The following is a 24,986-nucleotide window of genomic DNA, read 5'->3' as shown; positions in this document are numbered from 1 at the left end:
ATCACCAACTCCCGGAGTTCACTCAGAGTCACGTCCATCGAGTCCATGATGCCATCCAGCCATCTCATCCTCGGTCGTCCCCTTCTTCTCCTGCCCCCCATCCCTCCCAGCATCAGAGTCTTTTCCAACGAGTCAACTCTTCACATGAGGTCGCCAAAGTACTGGAGCTTCAGCTTTAGCATCATTCCTTCCAAAGAAATCCCAGGGTTGATCTCCTTCAGAATGGACTGGTTGGATCTCCTTGCAGTCCAAGGGACTCTCAAGAGTCTTCTCCAACACCACAGTTCAAAAGCATCAATTCTTCGGTGCTCAGCCTTCTTCACAGTCCAACTCTCACATCCATACATGACCACAGGAAAAACCATAGCCTTGACTAGACGGTCCTTAGTCGGCAAAGTGATGTCTCTGCTTTTGAAAAGGATTATTATACCCCTTTTATAGTTAAGTAAACTGAGGTTCATGGCAGATAAATGACTCACTCAAGTTCACACGGGTCCTGAATGGCAGGGGTGAGTCTCACTGCTGAGTCTGGCCTCAAAGTCTGTGTGTGACAACAGAGCAGCTGTAAAAGAGCTTTGGATTTGATGGAGCTTCCTAGCAGCCTGGGGGAAAAGGGAAACTGAACATATTACCCAGTTCAGTTCAGTCGCTCAGTCCTGTCCGACTCTTTGTGATCCCATGAATAGCAGCATGCCAGGCCTCCCTGTCCATCGCCAACTCCCAGAATTCACCCAAACTCATGTCCATCGAGTCAGTGATGCCATCCAGCCATCTCATTCTCTGTCATCCCCTTCTCCTCCTGCCCCCAATCCCTCCCAGCATCAGAGTCTTTACCAATGAGTCAACTCTTCACATGAGGTGGCCAAAGTACTGGAGTTTCAGCTTTAGCATCAGTCCTTCCAAAGAACACCCAGGACTGATCTCCTTCAGAATGGACTGGTTGGATCTCCTTGCAGTCCAAGGGACTCTCAAGAGTCTTCTCCAACACCACAGTTCAAAAGCATCAATTCTTCAGTGCTCAGCTTTCTTCACAGTCCAACTCTCACATCCATACATGACCACTGGAAAAAACGATAGCCTTGACTAGATGGACATCTGTTGGCAAAGTAATGTCTCTGCTTTTGAATATGCTATCTAGGTTGGTCATAACTTTCCTTCCAAGGAGTAAGCGTCTTTTAATTTCATGGCTGCATATTGCCCAGTGGATACCTAGATGAGAAAAAACCAGGTATTTCATTGAGGGGAGGCAAAGTCCTGCTTAGCACTGACTTAATTTTTCTCTGCTCAAGGAAGAGTTGGTGAAAGAGGGTTTATGGGGTGGAATTGATGGGGCTCAGCTTGGACCATCTAAGTTGGATGATCCTTTTTAAAAGCAATTATGTATGTATTTGGCTGTGCTAGGTCTTAGTTGCTGCTCACAGGAGTTTGTTCTTCATTGCAGCATGCAGAATCTTTAGTTGCAGCACGTGGGATCTAGCTCCCTGGCCAGGGATTGAACCTGGGCCCCCTGCATTGGGACTGGGAATCTTAGCCACTGGACCATGAGGGCAACCCCCTGCATGGCCCTTAAGTTTATAGGCAGGGAGGTTCTGTCCTCCAATAATCATCTTCATCTGTGTATGTGTGTTTCTCTGTGTCACTGTCTTTCTCTTTTTACCCACCCTCTCATCCCTCTTTCTGCCTCCTTTGCTTCTATTCCTCCCTTGCCTACACTCGAAATGCAAAGAATCCCCACCACTCAAACTCTGCTGGTTTTAGGAAGTGCTGCTACGGCAAGAGCCTGCACACCAGGCCCCAGCAAGACAGGACTTCCTCCCCAGGCTGTGCTGGGCGGGGCGAACGGGAAGGGGCCTGGTGTGTCTGAGGTGACACAGCCCTGCCTAAGCAGCCCGAGTGGCAGCGGGGTCAGCGGGCTGTGGGAGCGCAGGCCACTCTCCCCCGGGGGCTTCAGAATGGACTTGTGCCACCCAGGTAAGCACCTGGGCCGACCTGGCTGGGTCTCACTTTCCTATTCTGTAGAATGGGGGTAATAGTGCCTGCCTCACAGGAAGCAGCTTGTATAAATAGATATAACACAGGTGGGACATGCAGAAGCAGGCAACAGACGTTGATGAGCTCAGGCTAGGGGCCACGTTGTGTTGCAAGTACTGGGAGTCCAGCAAACCAAGCAGGCATGGCACCTGCCCTAATGAGCTTACACTCCAGAGGAGACAGACAGTGAATATATGAATGTGCTGTCAGATGGTGACAAGCAGGATGAAGAACAGTAAAGTGAGATAAGGAAGATGGGAGAGGGTGGCCAAGAAGGCCTCAAGAGGAGGCACTGTTTGAGCAGAGACTTGTAGCAGAGAAGGGAGTGATCCATGTGAGTTTCTGGGGAAAGAACATTCCAGGCAAAGGAATCATCAGTGCAAAGGCCCTGAGGTGGGATTGAGAAAGGTGGTTTGTGTTGAAGATGATGATGTTGGTGAGGATGATAACTGTCTGGGTGACATAATAACCCTGCAGCCCGTTTGGCCTCTGGTGGGTGATGATGGCCTTTGGGGAGGCTGAGGACACCAGCTTTGCCAGTGAAGGGACTGGCAGGGTTGAGCAGCAAGGGCTGTGGCTGAGAGTCTGCCTGGTAAGCAGGCAAGGAGGCTGAGCAGCTGGCATGAGAGCAGGACCAGGCTGTGTTGCATTGTGTATCTGTGATGCAGAAAGGACTGGGACTAAACCTCTGCGCCCTGCATCTCAGAATGTTCCAGCATGGCCTGGAGCTCCAGAAGACATAGGCTGCCTGGAGCTGTCCAGTTCCCCAGGTCCAGATGACATGAACCCTGTTAGCAACAGAACCCTTTCTTCAAACAAAACCTAAGACAGAGCATTCTGACCCCGCCCACTAGGCCTCCCCTTGCCCCAAGTGTTCTGGGGAACAGAGAGAACCACTGATCTGTTTCAACAGCCCTCATTTACTTGTGTGCTCAGTTGCTAAGTCGTGTCTGACTTTTTTGTGACCCCATGGACTGTAGTCCGTCAGGCTCCTCTCTGTCCATGGGATTTTCCCAGGCAAGAATACTGGAGTGGGCTGCCATTTCCTCCTCCAGGGGATCTTCCCAACCCAGGGACTGAACCCATGTCTCCTGAGTCTCCTGCATTGACAGGTGGGTTCTCTACCCCTGAGCCACCTGGGAAGCCCTCATTTACAAATGGAACCAAAGGAGGGACACAGTCTTGCTGAGGCAGACTCAGTCCGCTCCTCCCAGCTGCCTGTTCAGCACTCTCACCACAGCCCCTGTGCTTCTCCTGGGGGCTTTTGGGGCCCGGTGGCTCATGGAGTGTATGTCTTCAGTGAACACATCTTAGTGGCAACTAGGGGGCAAGAGGAGCCCCAGGAGGAGCAGAGCCAGGCTCAAGGTCACTCAGCAGCTGCGAGGGTGATGGGAGACAGTGAAGTAATTCCTGCCCCCCAACTACCTGTCTTTGCACCATTATTCCTGAGGTCTTCAGACACAAAAATCTTTAGGATGGTTTGTCTCCACCATGCAAGGAGGTTGTCCTCAGGAGACTGAAGCTCACAGAGGTGAACTGGAGGACAGGATGGAATTGCTCAAAGTCAGGCAGCCAATAAGTGGCAGAATAGGGACAAGATCTGAGAGGAGCGAGAGCCCCAGTTTAGCCTGGGCTGTGGGGGAGGGATGGGAGGGGCAGGGCCTCCCAGGGAGGCCAAGAGGTGAGTCTCTGCTTCAGGCTGGTCCTGGAAGGACAGGGATCCAGCGGAGTCATGGCAGGCAGTCTCTTGGGAGATCTGAGGATTCCATTGATCAGTTCGCCTATTCATTCATCCATACAATAAGCAGTCCTCTGGTGTGCAGGTCCTGGGCTGTGCGATGCTGGAGACAGCAATGACCAGGCCATAAACCCAGCCCCGAGGGAGCTGCTGGTCTGGCATGTGGGGCAGGGGAAGAAAAATCCTGCAGGACGGTGACCCAGGGCAGATGTGCAGAGGGGCACAGACCTGCAGCCTAGGAGGGAGACACTTTCCACCCAGGGCAAGGGTGATCTGGGAGGACTTCCTGGAGGAAATGAAGGGAAGGAAGGTCATTTCTCTGCTGCCTAGACTGGGTCTTTATTGGAGATCCTTCACAGCCTGGTGACTTTCCCTCTCTGAGCTCAAGTGTGTCATCTCTAAGTGGGCACCATCATCCCAGCAAGACCTAGGGAAGCGACCTGGTTCAGATCCCACCTCTGCACCAACCTGCCAGTGGTCACAATGGGCCTCTTCCTTCTGTGGGTTTCAGTTTCCCCACTCAGTGGATGGGATGGTGGTGAAGGGGCTGCCTCCCCACCTCCAGCTGTGGGTGTTTGATACCCGCAGGTCCCCTCCCCCGGGTCTGCTGAAACGCTGAGCGGTCTGGGCAACAAAGCCCCGGTGTGACCAAAGGCAGCCGTGGGGCTGGTGCAGCAAGACTGCAGGTTAAAAATAGAGGCAGCTGGGCTGGGGGAGGAAGCCACACGATGCGATGGGAGCACAGGGCCTCAGGGGCTGGGGCGAGTGTAGCTCTGCTGGCCGCCCCCCACCCCAGATCCCCTTGGATTCAAGGCCCGCGGATCGCACCCCCTCCTGCCCTAGAAAGGGGAAGCGGGTCCAGCTGTCCTGGAAGTGGGGCTATGAGCAGATTTCTAAAAATATGCTGGGAAAGAGGAAGGACAAAGGGGAAGTAGAGAGGAGCTGGGGAGCTGGCTGGGGCGGCACCAGGGCACACTGAGCCAGCCTGGGCCTGGGGCACAAGAGGCGGGGCGGGGGTGGGGGGACAGCCCAGCTTGGTGAAGGGGAGTTGTTGGCGAAGGCGGCCTTCCAGAGGTGTGGATTTACAGCCCAGTGAAGGGTAAACAGATCTCATGGCAGCGGCAGTTGTTACTAATATTTTAATATTCTTGTGGTTTTTTTTTTATCGTTATTGTCACTATTTTTATTATTATTAAAAATCCATCTCCCACAAGCCGCGCCAGTGCCTGAAACTTCTTCATCACCTGAAGTGGAGTCAGCAGTGACCCCTCTCATTCTGCGCCCTTGCCACCCTTTCTGAACCTCAGTGCCCTCTGCTCTGAAATGGGGAGAAATCTCCACTTTTAAGCAAACAGGTGAAGCGTCGGAAAGCCCCTGTCCACCACGTGAGGAAAGCAGCAGGCTCGGGGCGGTCTGCACTGTTTCGGGGTTGGAGGGGCGTTAGATGTACTTGGCCAGCCGCCAGCTGTTTGGGTCAGGATCTGACAGAAGGGGACGGTGGCCTGAGAGGGTTCAGGAACACACCTGCCAAACCATGAAAGGAGCTAGATGAATAAAAAGGCAAGACTTCCTGGCGGTCCAGTAGTTAAGACTCTGCACTTCCAAAGCAGGTAGCATGGGTTCGATCCCTGGTCAGGGAACTGAGATCCCGCATGCCATGCGGCCAAAAAATTTAAATCATTAAAATAAAATTGAGCCTTAAAAGAAACATTTTTTTTAATAAATAACCTCTCACTACCCCCTTGTCATTCCACTCTCCCAGGTGGAAAAAAATACCACTTTCCCCAGCTCTATGATGTTGGCCTCGTTTTATTTTTTTACCCAGAAAGAGAAGGGGGCTCAGACTGTGGACATCACCCTGCACCTTGTCTTCATCCTCCTTGGTGGTCAGCAGTTCTGGGTCAGAAGATCCACACTTAGCGTCTCGTGGGGGTTTTGACAATCTGTATAGAGATGCCTGGCTGCAGAAGATGGGTGTCAAAATGGGTATTAAAGCTGTGGCCTCAGAGCCCCAGATGGGCTGGGGTGTGAGCCACAACTCTGCCACCTTCCAGCTGTGTTCCCTTGGGCAGGTCACTTAACCTCTCTGAGCCCCCAGTGCCTCATCTATAGAATGAGATTTAGAAATACCCGGCTCCAGAGTCGGGGTCAGGATCAAACAAGATAATGGATGGCAAGAGCCTGGAGTGCCCAGGGCCTGCAACACAGTAGGTGCTCAACCAACATGTCTTTCCTTTGCCAGCAACTTGGCTTGTTTGTGAAGCAAGATCCCAGATTTGCTGCGGGGATAGAGGGGGTTGGTGGTGCACAGATGGAGGGCCCCAGAGGAGATGGAGAGAATGAGTAGGAGCTGCTAGGCAGGGAGGAGAATGAAGGGTATTCCTGAACCAAGGAACAGAATGTGCAAAGACCTGTGGAGGGAAAGAGCAGCCGGGAGGCCCTCAGGCCAAGGGCAGGGGTGGGTGCAGTGCGAGATGAGCGTCGGCCAGGTAAGACTTGGGGGTCTTCTTTTTAATATTGATTTATTTGGCTGTGCCAGGTATTAGTTGCTACATGAGGGACGTTTAGCTGCAGCATGCGAACTCTTAGTTGCAGCATGTGGGATCTAGTTCCCTGACCAGGGATCAAACCTGGGCCCCTTGCATTGGGAGTGCAGAGTCTTAGCCCCTGGACAATGGGATGTCATGGGAGACTGGATGGGAGGGACAGAGTGGAGGCAGGGAGGGTTCAGGAGGCTCTAAGTTATCTGGAGAGAGTAGCCCAGGGTCTGGGTGAAGGTGGAGGCTGTGTAAACGGAAAGAAGATAAACAGGGCTTGGTGATGAAGGACACATGAGGCTGAGAGTGAGGTGTGTGTCAAGGTGCTTCCTGGGGTTCTGGCCAGGGTATCTGAGAGGCCATTCCTACAGCTTCAGAACTCAGGAAGAAGGCCAGGTTGAGGGGACATTCTAGGCGTTCTGCTTTAGTTGCAGTGACAAACGAGCTGATGGTCAGGACACAAGAGGGGTGGAAGGGTCTGAAGCTCAGGGCAAGGAGTTGGAGCTGAGGGTATGGGTGTGATTCCTTGGCCCAGGAGGAGAGGGGTTAATAATGAGACCCCACAGGAAGAGAGGAGAAGTCAGCCTGGGCCCCAGGCATGGGATCTCCATGGCTCATCCTTGACCATCTACCTTGGGGAGCATCCACAGGAACATGGAATTCCTTCCTGGCTTCTATCCGACAAGCAGCCAGTCAGGAATTTACTTGGCCTCCACCAGCAGGTGTACCCTGGGTGAGAAACAGGCCTTCAGGACAAACCCCTGCCAACAGGAAAACAATGAAAAGCAAATAAACACAAAAGTTGGATCTTTCACTCCAAAGTCAACTAGAAGTGACTGGGTTTTTCCACTGTGGAACTCAGCCTCCCTCCACTCCTGACGGAAGAGTTCCAGGTCCCAGTCTCTAGCACTGCCTCCCCTGCTATGGCTCCGCTCCAGTCTCCATGAAGATGGCCCCTCACTCTGTCCATCCCTGCATATTTCCAAAGGCATGCAGAATCTACCTCTCCTGGGATGGAGGCTTAGGTGTGGGAAAACTAGGGTTCTGATGCCAGCACTGCCACTTCCTGGCTGTGTGACCCAGAGCAAGTCACTTCACCTCTCTGAGTCTCAGTGTCTTAAACTGAGAAAGATCCATTTAAAGGTTAATGAGACGTTTGGTTTGTCCCTTGGTATAAGTGCTACCTCCCCTCACCTCCACTCCACTCCCACTTGGAAACCAGGATCTCTAGACCTCATAGTTGCAGGGAGAGAAAGGAAATCTCCCAAGGCAGTCACTAGAAGGATGGTACCACTCCTGGTTCCTGAATCCCAGTAGATTACCTCTTGGGAACAAAGCACCATCTAATGGTCGTTGATTTAAGGTGTGTAGTACATCTTCAAGGATGGTGCCCCATCCAAGCGGTTTAACACCTCCAACTGACAGCTCAGCTGCATCTTCAACAGGCTGCTCTGTCGCTCCATCAGGCCAGCATCTTCCAGTGGTGAAATGTGTGAGAGGACCATTGAGTCCTTAGGCCGCATGCTCCTCCCACACCTTCTTCAGTGTAAAGAGGGCTCCTTGGTCCAGTGGGATGTTTTGCTATTTTCTGGGTCAGCAGATTGAGCCCTTGGATAGTGGTGCTGGCCCAGGCTCTGTGGGCAGGAAAAGCCACCATAAGCAGAATGAGGGATCCAATTTAATAGATTTGCTGCCAAGTTGCTGGCTGCTCTTGTTGAAAAATAGTGGGTCTCTGTTGCTGGCAGGTCTGATATGAAATAGCAGCAGTAGCCTGGGGACCCTGGATGAGTGAGTCCGCACAGGGCCTCCAAAGAGGCCACATGGCTGCTTCATCCATGTACCATGGTACCAGCATTGGGCTATCCAGGCAGAGACTGGCTGATGTCAACTGGCTGAGTCATTCTCTCTGCCTGGTGATTTAGTGACTCCCCTGTGGTGGCTGTTTCCTGGGGAACATCAGTGTGTTTACAAAAATCTTCACACTCTGCCCACTGCCATAGGGCCACCCGCTTGCCTCTTCCCCAGGCCTTTTTGTTCTCAGTCTTCTTTCTTTCTGACCAGTCAAGGCACCTTCTTCTACTCATGAATGCAGGTATATTCTCACTTCACACTGCTTCTCTTTCCACATGAAGTAAATGCCTTTCCCAAAGCTCTGCCTATTGGAAGGACTTCTCACCATTGTCCTTCTGGAACATCTTGAGCAGGGTTGTAGTTCAATAGCTATTCGGTTTTACTTGTAACCAAACCCTGAGCCATCCATCCCAGAACTAAGTACAGCCTTTTCCTCCGTTGTCATAAGGACACAAGGGACCCATCCGTGAAGACACAGTATGAGCTGAGGGACCTGGTGTAACAGCAGTGGATGACATGGGGGTCTGGGTCAGCTGTCCCTCGGGCTTCCTGGATCCTTCTGTCTCTAAGGATTGCTGTTGGGCTCACTTGACTTTATCACTTGGTGGGTCAGACAGACCTATCTGGCTGCTTGATGAGGGGATCATTACCATATATTCTTGATACAATGTTGCAGAAGCCTTCCTTCTCTGGGCTTGGCCTCTCCTTCAGTCAATAGGGCTTGGGTCTAAAAACTGTCTTGGGCCTTGACTTTTTATATAGTGACTGCCCAATGGGAGCAGTGTGTCCTTGGGTGAGGCAGCTCCATTTGGGCTGAGGTAAGTTCTGAGGAGGGACTCAGCTGCGAGTCCTCAGCAGGTCACACACGCCCACACCAGCCACTGGGGGAGTGGGTGCCTTGGTCCTGCAAGGGAGAACTAGGAGGCACAACGTGGCATCCATTATATGTGTGTTGTACCCTTACCATATGCCACATACTCACAGAGTGTTTGGCAAAAGTCAGCATTTTCAATCCTGACAACCTCCCTCTAGGTTGTGGTTCATGTTTCAGAGACAAGAACACTGTGTTAGCTGTTTCATGTTTGGCTGATGGAACAAAAAGGCTCAGAATAACAGAGAGTGAGACATCCTCAAAACCTCTCTCTCATTGAAAAATGACTCTTCTCCATATGGATGCCTGGAGCCCAGATTCCTTCTAGCCCGATGCCCTGCCATCTCAATACCCAGCTGACATCTCAAAGTCCAAGATAGCCTCTCAGTCGACAGAAGGGGGATGCAGGGAAAGGGACCCCTTGATATTCTCTCTGCTTTTATTTGGAAGAGATCGTGTCTGTACTCACAAAACCTTTAAGAAATGTGATCAGGCGCTTCCCGAAGCGAAGCCTTGAGAGTCGAGAGGATTTGGATGAGCAGACAAGAAGAGGCATCCTAGGGTGGAGGAGCTATAGAGGCCAAGGTGGGGAAGTAAGACTGTTAGACCACTTGAGGGCAGGCTGCACTGGTGGGCTCTTGTTGAGAATGGTGGGGAACAAGGCTGGCTGGAGAGGCCTGGGAGACTGTGGAGGCCCCAGGATCAGGACGAGGACTTTCTCCTCTAAGGAATCAAGATTCCATAGAGATTTTGACCAGGAGAGTATTATGGGACAGAAAGCACAGCAGGGTGAATAGCAGTGGGTCAGCTGACCCAGGCAGGGAAACGGTCATAGCGCCTTGCCCAGGACACTGGAGCACCCTCGTCTCCTTCCATTCATTTCCGGGTGAATTGTAGTCGTCCCCAGCCAAGTCCCACCCTGGCAGCAACTTGCCCCTTTGGAACCCTGGCCAGCCCCCCTCACCTCTCTGAGCTTGAGTGAAATGTCCCCCCAAATCCAGTTTCCTCATCTTTATAGTAAGGATATCAGGACCACCCTACTAAAGGCTCATTACCAGCCTCTCCTGAAGGTAGTTGTGGCCATGTGACAACATGTGGCCAATGGGATGTCAGGGAAAATGATTGCCACTTCCTGGTCACACAAATACATGAATAGATGAGAGATACATGATCCAATGAAGGAATGAAGTTACGGTGAAGGATGAATGCCCCTGGCAAGTATGGATGCCCAGGCACTGAGTACTTGCTGTGTCAGCCTCTTTTTAGGTACGGTGTGTGTGCTCAGTCAGGTCCAGTGTTTTGTGGCCTCACTCCAGTCCTCCTGCCTGGAAAACCCCATGGACGGAGGAGCCTGGTGGGCTGCAGTCTATGGGGTCGTGAAGAGTCGGACACGACTGAGAGACTTCACTTTCACTTTCACTTTCATGCATTGGAGAAGGAAATGGCAACCCACTCCAGTGTTCCTGCCTGGAGAATCCCAGGGACGGGGGAGCCTGGTAGGCTGCCGTCTCTGGGGTCGCACAGAGTTGGACACGACTGAAGCGACTTAGCAGCAGCAGCAGCAGCAGCAGCATGGACTATGGCCCACCAGATTCCTCTGCCTGTGGAATGTTCCAGGCAGGACTGGAGTGGGGTGTCATTTCCTCCTCCAAGGGATCTTGCCGATCTGGGAATCGAAACCTCATCTTCTGGGCTTTCTGCATTGGCCGGTGGACTCTTTCCTTTTTTTTTTTTAATGTATTTATTTTTTGGCTATGCTGAGTCTTGGTTGCTGTGCAGGCTTTTCACTGGTTGTGGTGAGCGAGGGCTGCTCTCTATGGTGGTGCTCAGGCTCCTCACTGCGGTAGCATCTCTTGTTGTGGAGCACGGGCTCTAGGGTGCAGGCTCAGTAGCTGAGACACACAGACCTAGTTGTTCCGTGGCATGTGAGATCTTCCCAGATCAAGGATTGGACGCATGTCTCCTGCAATGACAAGTGGATTCTTCGCTACCAGCGCCACCTAGGAAGCCCCTTCCTAGATGCTGAGGATATAGCAATGAGCAAAATAACTGAAGCGCCTGCTCTCATGGGGTTGAGTGGAATGAGTAGAACACAAACGACACAAGCAAACAGATGGCTGAGCGAGTCTGAGCGAGTCTGTACCCAGAGGGGCAAAAGAAACAAAAAGCTGGTGGAAGGCGAGGGTGGGGCAAGAACTGCTTTAGACAGAGCAGTCAGGGAAGGCCTCGTGGAGGAGGCGGCGTCTCAGCCAAGGCCTGAGTGAAGAGGGCAAGCAAGTCATGGGTTTCTGGAGGGAGGAGAGCCCGGGGGAAATGAGAGATAGCCAAGTGGCTAAGGATGGAGCTGAGGGATGGAGGGGAGGGCTGGGAATGAGCCAGGGAACCCCTAGCTCTTCTCTCTCCAGACCCAGGGGAGCTGAGCAGCGGAGAGGCGGAGGAGCTGCAGAAGATCAAATGGCACCGGAAACAGCTTCTGGAGGATATCCAGGTGTGTTCACACTCAGCTCACAATACACACGCTTTTGTCCACACTCATGTTCATGCCCTCGAACCGCACCCACACATGAGCAAACACTCTTACTCACTCCTGACCCAGCCAGGACCAAGAGCAGGCCTAGATTCCAGCCCACTCAGAGCCTGGGCCTTGGCCCTTAGGAGTGGGAAGGACAGAATTCCCAAGGGGACTCCCCACTCCTGGCTCAGCTTCCAGGCCTAGAGAGAACCACAAGAGCAAGTCAGAGAAAGGGAGCAATTGATTAAGCACCTACTATGTGCAGAACCCCACCTTCGTGGCCTCTATCTGGTCTCATCCCCACCCTGGGCCTCAGCTTCCACCCTCCTAACATGTAGACCATTTAGTCAAGATAATGCCAATATCTGCCTAGCACTTTGCCACCTCATCAGCTCTCAGACATTAGCTCATCTGATTCCCAGAAACCTTCTGAGATAGGCGCTGCTTCTGCTCCTGGAATGAGCCATGCAGCTCAGTCCTGCCCCTGGGCCTTTGCACTCACAGTTCCCTCTGTCTGAGACTCTCCAAGCCCTCCTTAGAGCTCCTCCTTCTCCTAGTTCATTCTTGGCTCAAATGTCTTTCCTCTTAGGGGCTGCCCTGTCCACCCTGGCTGTAGTTGCTGGAACCCCACCCTCCACCCCACCACACATATACCTAGCATTCCAGAGAAAGACAGGATCATTCCCTCAGCAAGTACCTACCACCTGACAGGCTCTTTCTAGACCACTGCTCTGATCATGTTCTGTGTAGTCATTTCAATTGTCCCAAGATCCCAACCCCATTGGACCATGAGCTCCATGTAAGGGGAGCCTGGGTCTGTTTCCCACCACTGCATCCCCAGCCCAATGGTAAGAGCATAGTAGGTGTTCAATTAATAATTTTGCATGAACCCACCCCTCATTTTATTTGTGGAGAATTCACTCAGTGACTGGGCCAAGATCACATGGACAGGAGCTGACTGGGCTTAAAAGCTCTAGGTTCTACGCTGCCCCTAGGTCCCAGGACAAACCCCTAGGAACCACCCCCCCTTCCAAGGTCTTGGTGGAGGAGAGGGAGGGCTGGGGTGCCTTCAGGGGCTCTTGCCAGGTGTGCATGCTGCTGCCCTGCAGAGGGATGCTGGACAAGCTGCCACCTCTCCCCATCTACCCAGTGGTGGTTGTTGGCAGAGTTAAGGGGTCTCCTGGAGACATGTTGGACACATGATCTCACCACTCTGGGCCTCAGCGTCCTCTTCTGTAAATTCTGCTGGAATTGCAAAGTCCCCGAGAAGAGAGCCTAGGCTGTCTTGTACCATAGTGCACCCAGAGAATCTGGCTTGTAGTGGTCACAGAGTCTAGGGTAGGGTAACTGGATGGAGGGAGGGAAACCAGAGAGGAGTTGGGCCTTGATCACAGGGCAGGAATTTGTCCTTCCTGATGCAGAGGTAGTAGGGAGCCATGGACAGAGTTTGAGCAGAAGAAGGGCTGGCACCAAGCTGTGCTTCAGAAAAACGGCAGCTGGGTGGAGGAGGGCTTGTGCGGAAGGTTTGACTCAGGGCAGGACACCTTACAGCGGCAGAGGCAAGAGATGGGAAGACTGGAAATAGAGTGCAGACTGGGGACTCCCTCACCCTGAGACAGGAGCCCCGGGAGAATTAGACACAAACAGAGGCAGTAGGGTTGGCTTGGGATTTTGAAGATAAGAGACATCTGGAAGAGGGGTCTTCCTGGGGAGGGACCCTTAGTGACAGCTCAAGACAGAGGTCTGGGACTCATGCCCAGGGTGGGAGTGATTGTGTTGGGGGTGGTGATGGAGAGGGCTGTGAAGCCCATTTTGTCCTGGCCTCCACCCCTTAACTCTCCCTCTTTGTAATGCCCCTGCCAATCCACAGAAGCTGAAGGATGAGATCGCAGATGTGTTTGCCCAAATCGACTGCTTCGAGACAGCAGAGGAGAGGTGAGGGGCCGGCCGGGGACCCAGGGAAGCTGCCACAGTGGTTTCTCGAGGATATCGCATGTCAGGAGTGAGAGTGAATGAGCCCAGGCCCTGGTGAAACTGGGGATCAGACCCCCAGAGGGGAGGCTTCGGGGTGAAATAGGAACACAGCAGCTCTGACAGTCCATCCTCTGGTCTGGTCTGGTCCTTGCTTCCAGACTGCCCTCTCTCTTCAGTATCAATCCCCGTTCTCCTGCCTCCTCCACCCCAAGTCTCTCCCAGCCCACCTGACCCCACCCCTGACCAATCACTGGCCAGGAGTATCCTGGGAAAGGTCAGGGAGGAGGAAAACTCAGCCCCGAGGATGAGGATTAGGAAGCCAAAGGCCTTATGGGAACAAAAGCCACGCCTGTGGTCAGGCCGAAGCTGGTCCACCCCACCCCACCCATGGGTGTCATCCACTCTGCCCCTTCTGTGGGAAGATGCCCTCTGGCTCTGAAACCTGTGGTTGGTCCTCTCCCTTCTCTAGGCTTCAGTTCCCCACTTGTGCAATGAGAAGGTTGGTCCATACATAACCTCTAGGGCCCCAGGGCACTGTCTCAGAAGATCCCCACCCTGCCCCTGCCAGCCTCAGTTCTCTGATGCCTCTGATCTCCACCTTCCAAGCAGAACACACACATGCACACACACATGTACACTGATGCACACACACGCACGTGCACGGCCCCCATATCTCTAGATCCCCTGCTCCAGCCCCAACAATGACAATAACATATTTACGCAGCTCCTACCACCCGTTGTTTTCAATGCTTTAACCTCTCAGCAGTGCTTGGGGTGCTGGAGGTGGAGTCACCCCCTATTTTACAGAAGAGGAAACTGAGTCCCAGAGAGATGAAGTGACTCCCCCTGAGTGGGATTTGCACCAGAAGTCTGGCTCCAGAGCTTATGCTCTCCTCACCCTCCCCCACCCTACCCACCAGCCTCCTTGTTACGTTGCTTCCACTCCAAGCCCTTCTAAATCCTCTCCCCGGGAGCATCTCTGGCTCCCGAGGTCCCAGCTTTAGAGCTGGTTAAAATGCTGGGGCTGAGCCCATTGGAAATTGGGTTTCCTGGCTCTGGAAGGGGTCCAGACCCTGCATTTCTCACGTTCTCCCAGGTGACTCTGACCCCACTTGGAGGTCCTTAAGGAATACTGTCTCTAGCCAAGGAAAGCATCCTTGGGGATTGGAGGGGTGCCCTGGGTCCAGGGGCGTCCAGGCTGATGTCTTTCCATCTACAGCCGCATGGCCCAGAGGGAGAAAGAGCTGTGCATCGGCCGCAAGAAATTCAACATGGACCCCATGAAGGTGGGCAGTGCGGGGGCTCGGGTTGGGGGGCCAAGGGAACTGCACGCTGGGCATCTCCACAGTCTCGCCTTCTTCCCCTCAACCGACACAATCACCTACTTTCCAGAGGAGGAAACTGAGGCCCTGCTGGGCTCAGCATTTTGTCCAGTGCCCCACGCCATCAGGGCTGGAGGCTCCCCCAGCCCACAGCCAAGTAGCCCCGGGGCTTGAGGTGGGAGCCAGGAGGATGATGGGGGCGCTGCGATGTCTATGAACTTGGGGTCCCGTGACTCTGGGCCCCTGTCTCCCACTCTGTGAGTAGGACTTTGGTTGGTTGGGCCTTTGGACTCTGGGGCTCAGTCTCTGGAAGTGTCTTTTAGTTGCTCAGCTTAGGCAGCCTGTCCTGAGATGCTGGCATAGAGCCCTGAAAGCTCAGATCTCAGCTATGGTCTAACCCCCACCCCCACTGGTCTCAGCAACCCCAGCCCCCAACCTCTCACCCAGCTAGGTGGCAGCTGGGCTCCTTTCCTGCAGGAACCGACACAGGAGGAAGCCACAGCTGACACACGGAAGTGGGGTCAGGGCAGCCACGGGGTCCCTGGAAATTTACTGCTCTGGTTTAGAAGGCTGCCTTTTGTGCATCACAGATCTCCCGTGTTCCCAGACACAGAAATGAAGCCCTGCTCCCATCCACATGAACCACACAGACCACACATATACACACACTCACATTCCTTCCTGACTGCCCCTCATGGAGAGGCCTCTGAGGGGTCCTCTGGGCCATCTGCCTGTCACACAGAGCCTTCCACAGTCTATCCCCACTCTTCCAAGCAGCCTCTTCTCCAAAAGAAACAGGGATGCAAAGGCATCATCACAGAAAACCAGAGCCCAACCCCTCCAACTCCTAAAATTAGAATGACAGACTTTGAGTGCCTGGGTTGTGAGGTGAGATGTTTTGATATTGTCAAATCTGAAAAGTGGGGCAAGGCACACTCCCATTTTCACGTAGAAAGGGGAGGAAAGGCACTGCCAGGGAAAGTGTCTACCTCCGAACCATAGCAATTTCCTCTCCTTTTGATTGAGCTGGGATTTTTTCTAATTTTTATACAATGGACATAGATTACTCGTGAGAAAAAAATGAAACACTATTTTAAAATAATACAAATATTAAGGGGACAAAAGGAATAGCTGAATCATTCAATCTTAAAATTATAAATTCATCGAATCATCAAAGCATATGATCAGAGAGTGGCAGACTGAGGGGGACCTGGGGGAGCAGCTGGCATGAACCTGGTTCCTGGCAGGAACCCATGTCTGTTTGCACACCTCTGCTGATGGGGAACTCATCACCTTACAAAGGCAACTTCAATTAAGGAGGGTCACAAATTCCCAGAACAAGCTGTGCCAATGCTAGAATTCCAGACCCCAGGGCTCTGCCACAGGCGCTCCCTCTCTCCCCCTTCCCAGGCCGGCTGCTGGGTGGGGGCTGCTTACAGGCTCTGTGTACCACCCCCAGGGCATCCAGTATCTCATTGAGCACAAGCTGCTGACCCCCGACGTCCAGGACATCGCCCAGTTCTTGTACAAGGGCGAGGGCCTCAACAAGACAGCCATCGGCACCTACTTGGGGGAGAGGTAAGGAGGGTGGGGCCTTAGGAAGGCAGGGAATGAGGATGTGCAGCTGTGCACAGCTATGTGTGAGGGGTGGGTTGTGTGTGCAGGTAGCTAAGGAATGAAGCATGTTAGGAAGGTCGTAACTCCTGAGGCTTGAGCAGGTTAAGCCATCACTCTCCTTCCAGACCTTGAACCAAAGCATGTCTGCCTTCATTCCTTCCTTCATTCACTTAGAAAACAAGCAGATATTTTTAATATCTACTGTGTTTCCTGCATAGCTCAGTTGGTAAAGCATCTGCAATGCGGGACACCTGGGTTCAATTCCTGGGTCGGGAAGTTCCCCTGGAGAAGAAAACGGCAACCCACTCCAGTATTTTTGCCTGGAGAATCCCATGGACAGAGGAGCCTGGTAGGCTACAGTTCACGGGATTGCAAGAGTCGGACACGACTTAGGGCTATCTTTACTCGGCTTATAGGTGCACCAGGCAGTGTTCTAAGCCCTGGATTTACACCAGTGAACAAGACAAAACTACAAGACAAGCCCCCCTCCTGACTGGGGTCGAGGAGTGGGGATAAATTGGGAGTATGGGATTAACAGATGCAATACCATACATAGCAGATTAACAACAAAGAATTACTGTGTGGCACAGAGAACTATATTCAATATCTTGTAGTAAACTACAATGGAAAAGAATTGAAAATAAAGAATATATATATATATATACAAATCATTTTGCTGTACACCTGAAAATAACACAGTTATAAATCAACTATACGTCAATTAAAAAGAAAAAAAACTTCTGCCAGCAGGGAAGGTACATTCTAATGGGGAAGACAGGCAACAAAATATGTAAAGTAAGTTAGAAAAAATTAAAAGGTGTTTGGACTACAAACAAGCAAGAAAGGGAGATGAGAAAGTTCTGGGAACCGTGCTTCAAAGGCTGTGACTTTAAATAGTGTGGACACAAAGGGTCCCACAGAGAAGGTGACCTTTGGCTGAAATTTAGAGGAGGTAAGCAGTGTGGCTCTGGGGGAACGGCATTTTGGGTAGAGGAAACAGCACATGAAAAGGCCCTGGGGCAGAAGCCAGCTGCAGGACCAACAAGCCATTGACACAGGAGCAGAGGGATGGAGCGTGGGAGGAAGTAGTTGGCGACAGGTGGGGACCCCTGAGAGGGCCCTGGGCCAAGGGGTACTCTGAGCGGATCCCTCTGGCCGCTGGGGGAGGGCATAGACTGTAGGGGGCAGGTGTGGAGCTGGGCCAGCAAGCCAGCTCCCCCGCTCCCAAGCACCTCAGAGAACACTCTCCTTCTCCTAAGCAAGCTGGGAATGCAGCTGGCAAGAAGGGCAGGGCTTTCTGATTTCAGATCTGAGAAGACAGAGGAAGTGGGGGTGGACATGGTTCTCTCCATTTTACAGATGAGAATACTGGGGCTTGGGGAGGTCTGGTGGTTTGTGAGGGGTCACCCAGACAGGAAGTGACTCAGGACAGGCCACTCCGAAGCCAGAGCCCCCCTCCTGACTGAGGTCAGTGCTGGTAAGCCAGGAGCGTGTGGGGGGGTCTGCTGTGAGTGGGAGGACATGGGTGTGCAGATAGCGGTGGGAGGATGGTGATGCAGGTCAGACGTGTGAACAGACCAGAGGGTGGCTGGATTCAGAAGGAGGATGTCTCTCCCCTCCTCAGCCTCCCCCACCTCAGCCCCCTCTAGAAGGGGGTACAGATGCTCAAATGTGTCCCACCCTCCCTTCTGTCTCCTCTCCAGAGACCCCATCAACCTGCAGGTCCTCCAGGCCTTTGTAGATTGCCATGAGTTTGCTAACCTCAACCTCGTCCAGGCCCTCAGGTGAGTGGTCCAGGGGGCAGGGGCCTGACTCCCAAGGGGCTGGAGGGGTGTTGGGGGCACCATCATCCACATGGCTAACAACACAAAGCATCAAGAGTGAGAATTAATTAATGAGGGAATTCCCTGGGGATCCAGTGGTTCATACTCAGTTCTTTCACTGCTGAGGGCTTGAGTTCAATCCCTGGTCAGGGAACTAAGATCCTGCAAGCTGTGCAGTGCAGCCAAAAAATTGTTTTTAATAAATAAATAGAAGCAATTGATGACAGTATCCCCAAAGAGAGCTGAGGTTAGATGAGATAACAGGCATGGACTGCCTGTATCAGCACCTGGCTTGTTACTACTACTACTACTAATTATTATATTACATCATTATTATAATAATATTTAATCATTTTAATCACTATTACTATTATTATGACTGCTATTCCCACTGCTTTTTAAATTAGTGCTTATTTTATTTATTTTATTAATATAGCTTAGTGTGTACTACATTTATTATTACTTATTATTTTCTAATTAGGATAATATTTTTGCTACTCAGTTTTACAATGATGGGAGGCATTAATATATATGGGTAAGGAGCACAAACTCTGGAGCTAGACTGCACAGTTCATACCCTATATCTGCTACTCACCCCTGGGGAAAGTCACCAAAAAAAACAACAACAACATACCTCTCTGTGCCTCAGTTTCTTTATCTGTAAAATGGGGTTAATAACAATACCAACCTCATAGAACTATGTAAGAAAGTGCTTAGAATTGATCCATAGTAAGGGCTTAGTAAGTCTTGCTGCTGCAGATGATGTCTGGAAAACCATTTCCTGAGTAGGGGCATTTGATCTGGGTTTTGACAGATGATTAGGAGTTTGCAAGGGAGAGAAGGAAAAAAATCACCATTATCTAAGCAATGTGGCCTTCCCTCCAACTCTCATGCTTTTTAAAGTAGAGGGGTAGGTTGGGAGTCTCCAAAATTCATTTGTTCATTTATTCATTTCTGCATTCTCTCACTCACTTAAGCCTTTACTAAGCAGGCACTGGCTCAGTAAACACAGACCCAGTGTTCAAGGCTCAGCGGGAGATGTGAGAGGAGCAGGCATGGCCCTTGACCTTGGCGAATCCAGGTGGAAGATGTGCATATCATTCAGTTCCAAGAAAAGGAAGCTCAGCCAAGGAAAGACAACCTCCCTGGGGTCCCACGGATCCCAGGGCCCAGTGGCCAGGTGGAGAGAGGCCTTAGAACCTGAGAATCTGCATTGGTCCCCTCATGGTCTGGGGTGGACTGGCCCACAAATCTGGGCCGCAGATGGGCAGAGAAGAGTGTCCACTAAGCTCCTGTATTCTAGAAGAAAAGGCATTTCTTGGTGCCCTCCTGCAGCCTTGGTGCTCACAGCACAGATTCCACTGACCCTTCCCGTGAGTCTAGATGTCAGGTGCAGAGTCTCCCGTTTACAGGATAAAGAGACTAAGCATGAGCGAGGAGAGTGGTTTCTTGAAGGGGAGGAATGGGGGCCCTCTTGCCCCCCTCCGAGAGTCCTCCACTTCCACTGCCCGTGGCTCTGTTCCCTGCCCCCAGACAATTCCTGTGGAGCTTCCGGCTGCCAGGCGAGGCCCAGAAGATCGACCGCATGATGGAGACCTTCGCCTCCCGATACTGCCTCTGCAACCCCGGCGTCTTCCAGTCCACAGGTGCCTATGTGGGAGGGGACCTTGCCAGGTGTGAATTTACCTCCTGAGGCACCAGGTCTCTCCCAAGCACCCAGACCCTGGGAGCCAGATCCTGTCATCAACCCTCACTGAGCACCATATCCATGCCAGACCCTCTGCTGGGTGTGTGTCAGGCAGCGCTGCCTACATACACATCTCCCAAGGGTATGATCCTTGGGAGACAAGGCAGGAAATAATGGCATGGGGTGCTAAGGTATCAGTGTCTCATCTGAGGGTGAGGATGGGGGATTCAGCATGTCCAGGCTGGCTTCCCTGAGAACCTGATTTCTGAATGGGGTTTTAAGGATGAATAGGAGTTCTTCAGGAGGTCAAGGGGAGAAAGGGCCTTTGGGAAAGGGGTTCTAGTTTGAACAAAGGTACAGAAGCATGAAACAGACTGGGCAGGATGCAGGGGGCCAGGGTGGATAAGAAGGATATCAGCAAAAATCGGTCCTCCACACTTCCCAACAGGGTGGGAGAGAATTGGTGGCAGGCTTGTCTTGGCCTCTTCTCTGGATCTGAAGGTGGCATAGCAATAACAAAGTCCAAGTACTAAGCACTCCCCAGATGCTAAGTGCTTTATCTATGCAAGTCATGTAATCCTTACATCGACTCTACGAGACCAGCAGTGTTCTCATCCTTCCAGACACCGACTCAGAGAAGTGAAAGGGGCTGCTCAGCGGTGCGTCCATGGACAAGTCCTACAGAGCATTTGCCCACCTTGTGGTTATACATAAATTAGGGATTTGCTTGCTTATTATCTATCAGCCCCACAATTTTAAACAACCCACAAGGGTGGGGACCATTCAGATTTTTTCACCAGTGAATCCCCATTCTGTAGCATTTATTAGTTACTCAATAAAAATTTTAGGAAGGAAGGAATTTTAATCACTGTTGAACTATTTAATCTTGTGACCTGGGACATGTAACTTACTCTCCCTGTGCCTCAGTTTCCTAATCTGTAAAATGGGTGGGGGCAGTAATAGTGCCTCATTAGTGTTGTCATGGAATGTAAAGAGCTTAGCATAGGGCAAGCACCATCAACATTAGAGCCACTGTTATCAGAGGTAAAATCACTAATGAACATGAAGCTTTTTCAAAGTTAAACCTTCTAAAATATTGCAGGGGCTTCCCATGTGGCACTAGTGGTAAAGAACCTGCCTACCAATGCAGGTTAGACATAAGAGATGCAGATTCTATCCCTGGGTCAGGAAGATCCCCTGGAGAAGGGCATGGCAACCCACTCCAGTATTCTTGCCTGGAGAATCCCAAGGACAGAGGAGTCTGGCGGCCTACAGTCCATGGGGTCACAAAGAGTCAGACACAACTAAAGCGACTTAATACACCTCATATTGCAGATGGGGAAGCTGAGGCTCTGGGAACTCAAGTACCTTTCAAGGTCAACCGGAGAGCTGGGGTCACAGCTGAACTTCCCTGGCTCTGGACTCAGGGTTTTAAAACATCACAGAGTAGCGATCATCTCCCTCCCAGACGCTCGCTCAGCCCAGCCTGGCTCCTGAGCACAAACACGTGAAAGTCTGAATAATAGAACAGGAGCTCGGCTCTGGGAACCCCACAATGCCAGCAAGATTACCAAGCAGCACGTGACCAAGCCCTGAACAGGGTAGCAAACAATGAGCATCCTCTGAGTTCCAAGGAGGCAGAGAACAGAGTGGGCAGGGAGGCAGGCAGGGCTCCGCGGGGATGGGGGCTGGAGCAGGAGGGTTTAAATGGGTAGAAAGGGGAGAAGAGGGCGTGCTAGGCAGGGGGCCCAGCAGGAGCAGAAGTGCCGGGTGTGAGGCACACAGGGGCTCGGGCAACTGACAGTTGAAGCTTGTTTGCAGCAGGGAGCTCCGGAAGAGTGGGAGGTGAGGCTAGGACTTGAATGCCAAGCCGGGAGGACAGGGTGCACCTTCAGGGCATTGAGACAGCCAACTCTCCGCCCCTGAGGGGTTAGGGCGGAGGAGGGGGCGTGGCCAGGGCCAGGACTCTGACCGCTGTCGCGTCCCGCAGACACCTGCTACGTCCTGTCCTTCTCCATCATCATGCTCAACACCAGCCTCCACAACCCCAACGTCCGAGACCGGCCGCCCTTCGAGCGCTTTGTGTCCATGAACCGTGGCATCAACGACGGCAGTGACCTGCCTGAGGAGCAGCTGCGGGTAAGAGGGGCGTGGCCCCGCCCAGCAGGTCTCCAGGCATCCAGGAGAAGCCTGCCTTTGGGCGCATGACCCAAGAGGGGCTCATCTAAGAGAGAGCTCTCCAGGAGGGGGCCCTCCCAGGTCAATAACTGTCTTGAGATGTGCTAAGTTGCTTCAGCCGTGTCTGACTCTTTTGCAACACTATGGACTGTTGCCAGCCAGGCTCCTCTGTCCAGGGGATGGACAGTCACAAAAGAGGTTGGTCCTGAAATGGGCTTTCACAAGCAATCCCATCTTAAGAAGGAGGTCCAAGACTGAACACCCAGGAGGTCTGCCCAGACCTCAGCCTTTGGGGAGCTCTAGACACCCATCACTCACACCTTCCTCGAAAGGGTGCCTCACACCACCTAGTCTATTTCTTGGAATCTCAGAGTCTTAGACTCTCAGTGGGTCAGAGCAGAAAATTCCCAGTCTCTGCTCAAACCCCTCCCTCTTTCAGAGAGGAAGAAACAGGTCTTCCATAGGCTACACATCAGCTCGAGAGTTGAGCGGAACCCAGGCTTCCTACCCCATCCCAAACAGCCCCCACCCCTGCTACACTGCACCAGGCTCTGGCCTGGCATGGGGCACCCAGGGATGATTCAACCCAAGTTCAGGGTCTGGTGAGAAGATAAAACACATGTGAATTCCAGCCCTGTCTGATTCATGTTATGCTGACCATAGGAACCTATCTATGGAGACCCAGTGGACAATATTATCAGTCTCCCAGAGGCAGGGAAAGGGTGCCATCCTGGAAGACTTCACAGAAGAGGTGACTTTTGAACTGGCCTTGATGGTTGAGTGGGAGTTTGCCCAGAGGAGAAGCAGGGAAAGGACATTCCAGAAAGAGGAAGTGGCCAGCACTTGGCCTGGTAGGGAAAGGGAGGGGCATCTGGAGTAGCCATCTGGGTACATACAGACAGTGATGGGCACCAAGGAGGGGCCAGAGCATCCAGGGCTTTGAACAACAGCCTCCAGAGTTTGCTTGCTTCCTATGGGCAGCGTGGAGCTGGGAACTATCTTAGAAAGACGGGAGTGAGATTCAAAGCCTGACTCAGCAAAAATGAACGGACAATTCATTTCTAGGATTAGAGGTGCCCAGAACTCTACAGAGTTTCAGTGCCCTCCGGGTCAGAGTCTGGCAGGAGGGGAGGAGACTATGTGAACCCCACCCTGGCAGCTTAGCACCCTGTGTATGTCCTGCAGCAGAAGTCTGGTGGGGGTGGGGGAGAGCCTGGATCTGGAATGATTCTGGTGCTCTTCAGTGTTTGAAAACAGCCATGCCTTTAGCCCTTCACCCTCCTTGATCCCCAGAGAAAATTTATTTTGAATGAGGGCATGATATAAAATGAGGGCTTGAGAGTAGATTAGAGCTCAGGTCAAGTCCCATCTACCCCACCCCCACCCCCCCCGCCCCCGTTGTTCACCTCCTGGATGACCTTGAGTAATGACTCACCCTCTCGGGGCCACCATTTATTTCCTCAACCAGGAGAATGGGAATAATGACGCCTGCGTCACAGAGCTGCTGTGAGTAGTAATTTTTAAAAACGTAAAGGGCATAGCCCATGCCAGGTACGTCGCACAAGCTGTAAATGGTAGCTTACGTCGCTATTAAGAATCATTAATAATTATTTAAAATCCGCAGCCCTTAGTAAACCGCCTGAAATGTGAAAGGCTTTTGAAAACTCATCTCATTGTGGTACTTGGAGCAGGAAGCTGGGCACACCTGGTCTGGCAGGTAACGAGTTAACAGCCCGCCAGCACCAGTCCTGTTGGATCCCCCAGGTGCCACTTTTTTTGCTTCTGTCCCAGGAGAGCCTCCTTCAGCAGCTCCCTCCTTAGGCATTTTTCCCAATTCAAGTCTTTTGTTAATAACAATGCGCTGCATTTGTATAGAGCTTGTAACTTTCTTCTCATAGGGCTTTTGGGTCTATTATCTCAATTTAGCTTCAAACTCTGCCTGGGAGGTCTGGAAAGGGTTTATTATCCTCCTTGGCAGCCAAGAGGCAGGGAAAAGAACAGAGCGTTGGAGTCACAGCCACATCCAAGTGCTAGCGCCTCCATTTTCTAGTTGTGTGACTTTAGGTAAGAGTCTTGACCTCTCTGAGCTCCCAGCTTATGGGATTAGTGTAGACATGTAAGGTATTTAGCACAACACCTATGTCTCTGGGCTGGCTAATTAATCCAGAAGCTTTCAGGGCACAAAGTGAACCACACTGGCCTAGTCTTTGCTCTTCAAGGCTTTTACAGAAAGCTGCTGTGGACTGTGGGGTCTTCTTGCTTTCTTCTGGGGCTTCATCTTCCCCACATGTAAAGCAAGGACTCAGCTTTAAGTATCTTTAAGTATGTTTGTGGCTTTGTGGAAGGATATATAACATTTTTAAGTGACCTGATTTATGAAATTAAATTGACCCAGACACATCACCTAAAGAGAGGTCACTCTGTGACCATGAGGGTACGCAGGTGGGAAAGGCTTTGGAGAGGTGCATGATGGGAGCAGGGGCTCAGCAGGTTGAGCAAGTCTTGTCCTGGCCATCCTGATGGGGACAGGACAGAGTGCCTAAAAGACTCAGGGCAAAGGCACAGGGTGTGGACCCAGAGGACAGGAGAGCAAATCCCAGCTCCGCCTTTATGGCTGAGTGTCCTTGAGTGTGAGCCTCAGTTTCTCCATCTGCAAAGTGAGCTGATGACACTGACCTTACATTGTTCTCCTGAGAAGCAGACAAAGCACCTCAAGTGCCTGGCTCCACTCACCATGACAGGGCTGCCCAGAGAGGGAACTGGGGTGGAGAAGGGAAAGAAGGAGAGGGGATAGAAGGAGAGCTCATCCACCCTCTGGTGCCACAGGTGGAGAAACCAAGGTCCA

The 24,986-nt window shown here is 52.0% G+C and overlaps 1 protein-coding gene across 2 annotated transcripts in view; it reads left to right on the top strand.

The window, feature by feature from the left end:
* The first annotated feature begins 1,847 nt into the window (after nt 1–1,847).
* LOC120858555 (cytohesin-4) overlaps nt 1,848–24,986 on the top strand; it is a 31,113-nt gene continuing 7,974 nt past the window's right edge. The window contains exons 1-8 of one of the 2 annotated variants that reach the window (XM_040234687.1): nt 1,848–1,971; nt 11,434–11,516; nt 13,411–13,475; nt 14,734–14,800; nt 16,296–16,414; nt 18,157–18,237; nt 19,810–19,922; nt 21,954–22,102. In XM_040234687.1, the coding sequence (XP_040090621.1) occupies nt 1,953–1,971; nt 11,434–11,516; nt 13,411–13,475; nt 14,734–14,800; nt 16,296–16,414; nt 18,157–18,237; nt 19,810–19,922; nt 21,954–22,102 (696 nt within the window). In that variant the 5' untranslated portion in view covers nt 1,848–1,952. Of the gene's footprint in view, nt 1,972–4,825; nt 5,125–11,433; nt 11,517–13,410; nt 13,476–14,733; nt 14,801–16,295; nt 16,415–18,156; nt 18,238–19,809; nt 19,923–21,953; nt 22,103–24,986 lie in introns of those variants that run through there. The other variant, XM_040234688.1, reaches the window with a different exon arrangement.

The sequence above is a fragment of the Oryx dammah genome, unplaced genomic scaffold (genome assembly GCF_014754425.2).
Source record: "Oryx dammah isolate SB20612 unplaced genomic scaffold, SCBI_Odam_1.1 HiC_scaffold_29, whole genome shotgun sequence".
In the NCBI taxonomy this organism is placed as follows: Eukaryota; Metazoa; Chordata; class Mammalia; order Artiodactyla; family Bovidae; genus Oryx; species Oryx dammah.
This window is presented reverse-complemented; position numbering and strand designations above follow the sequence as displayed.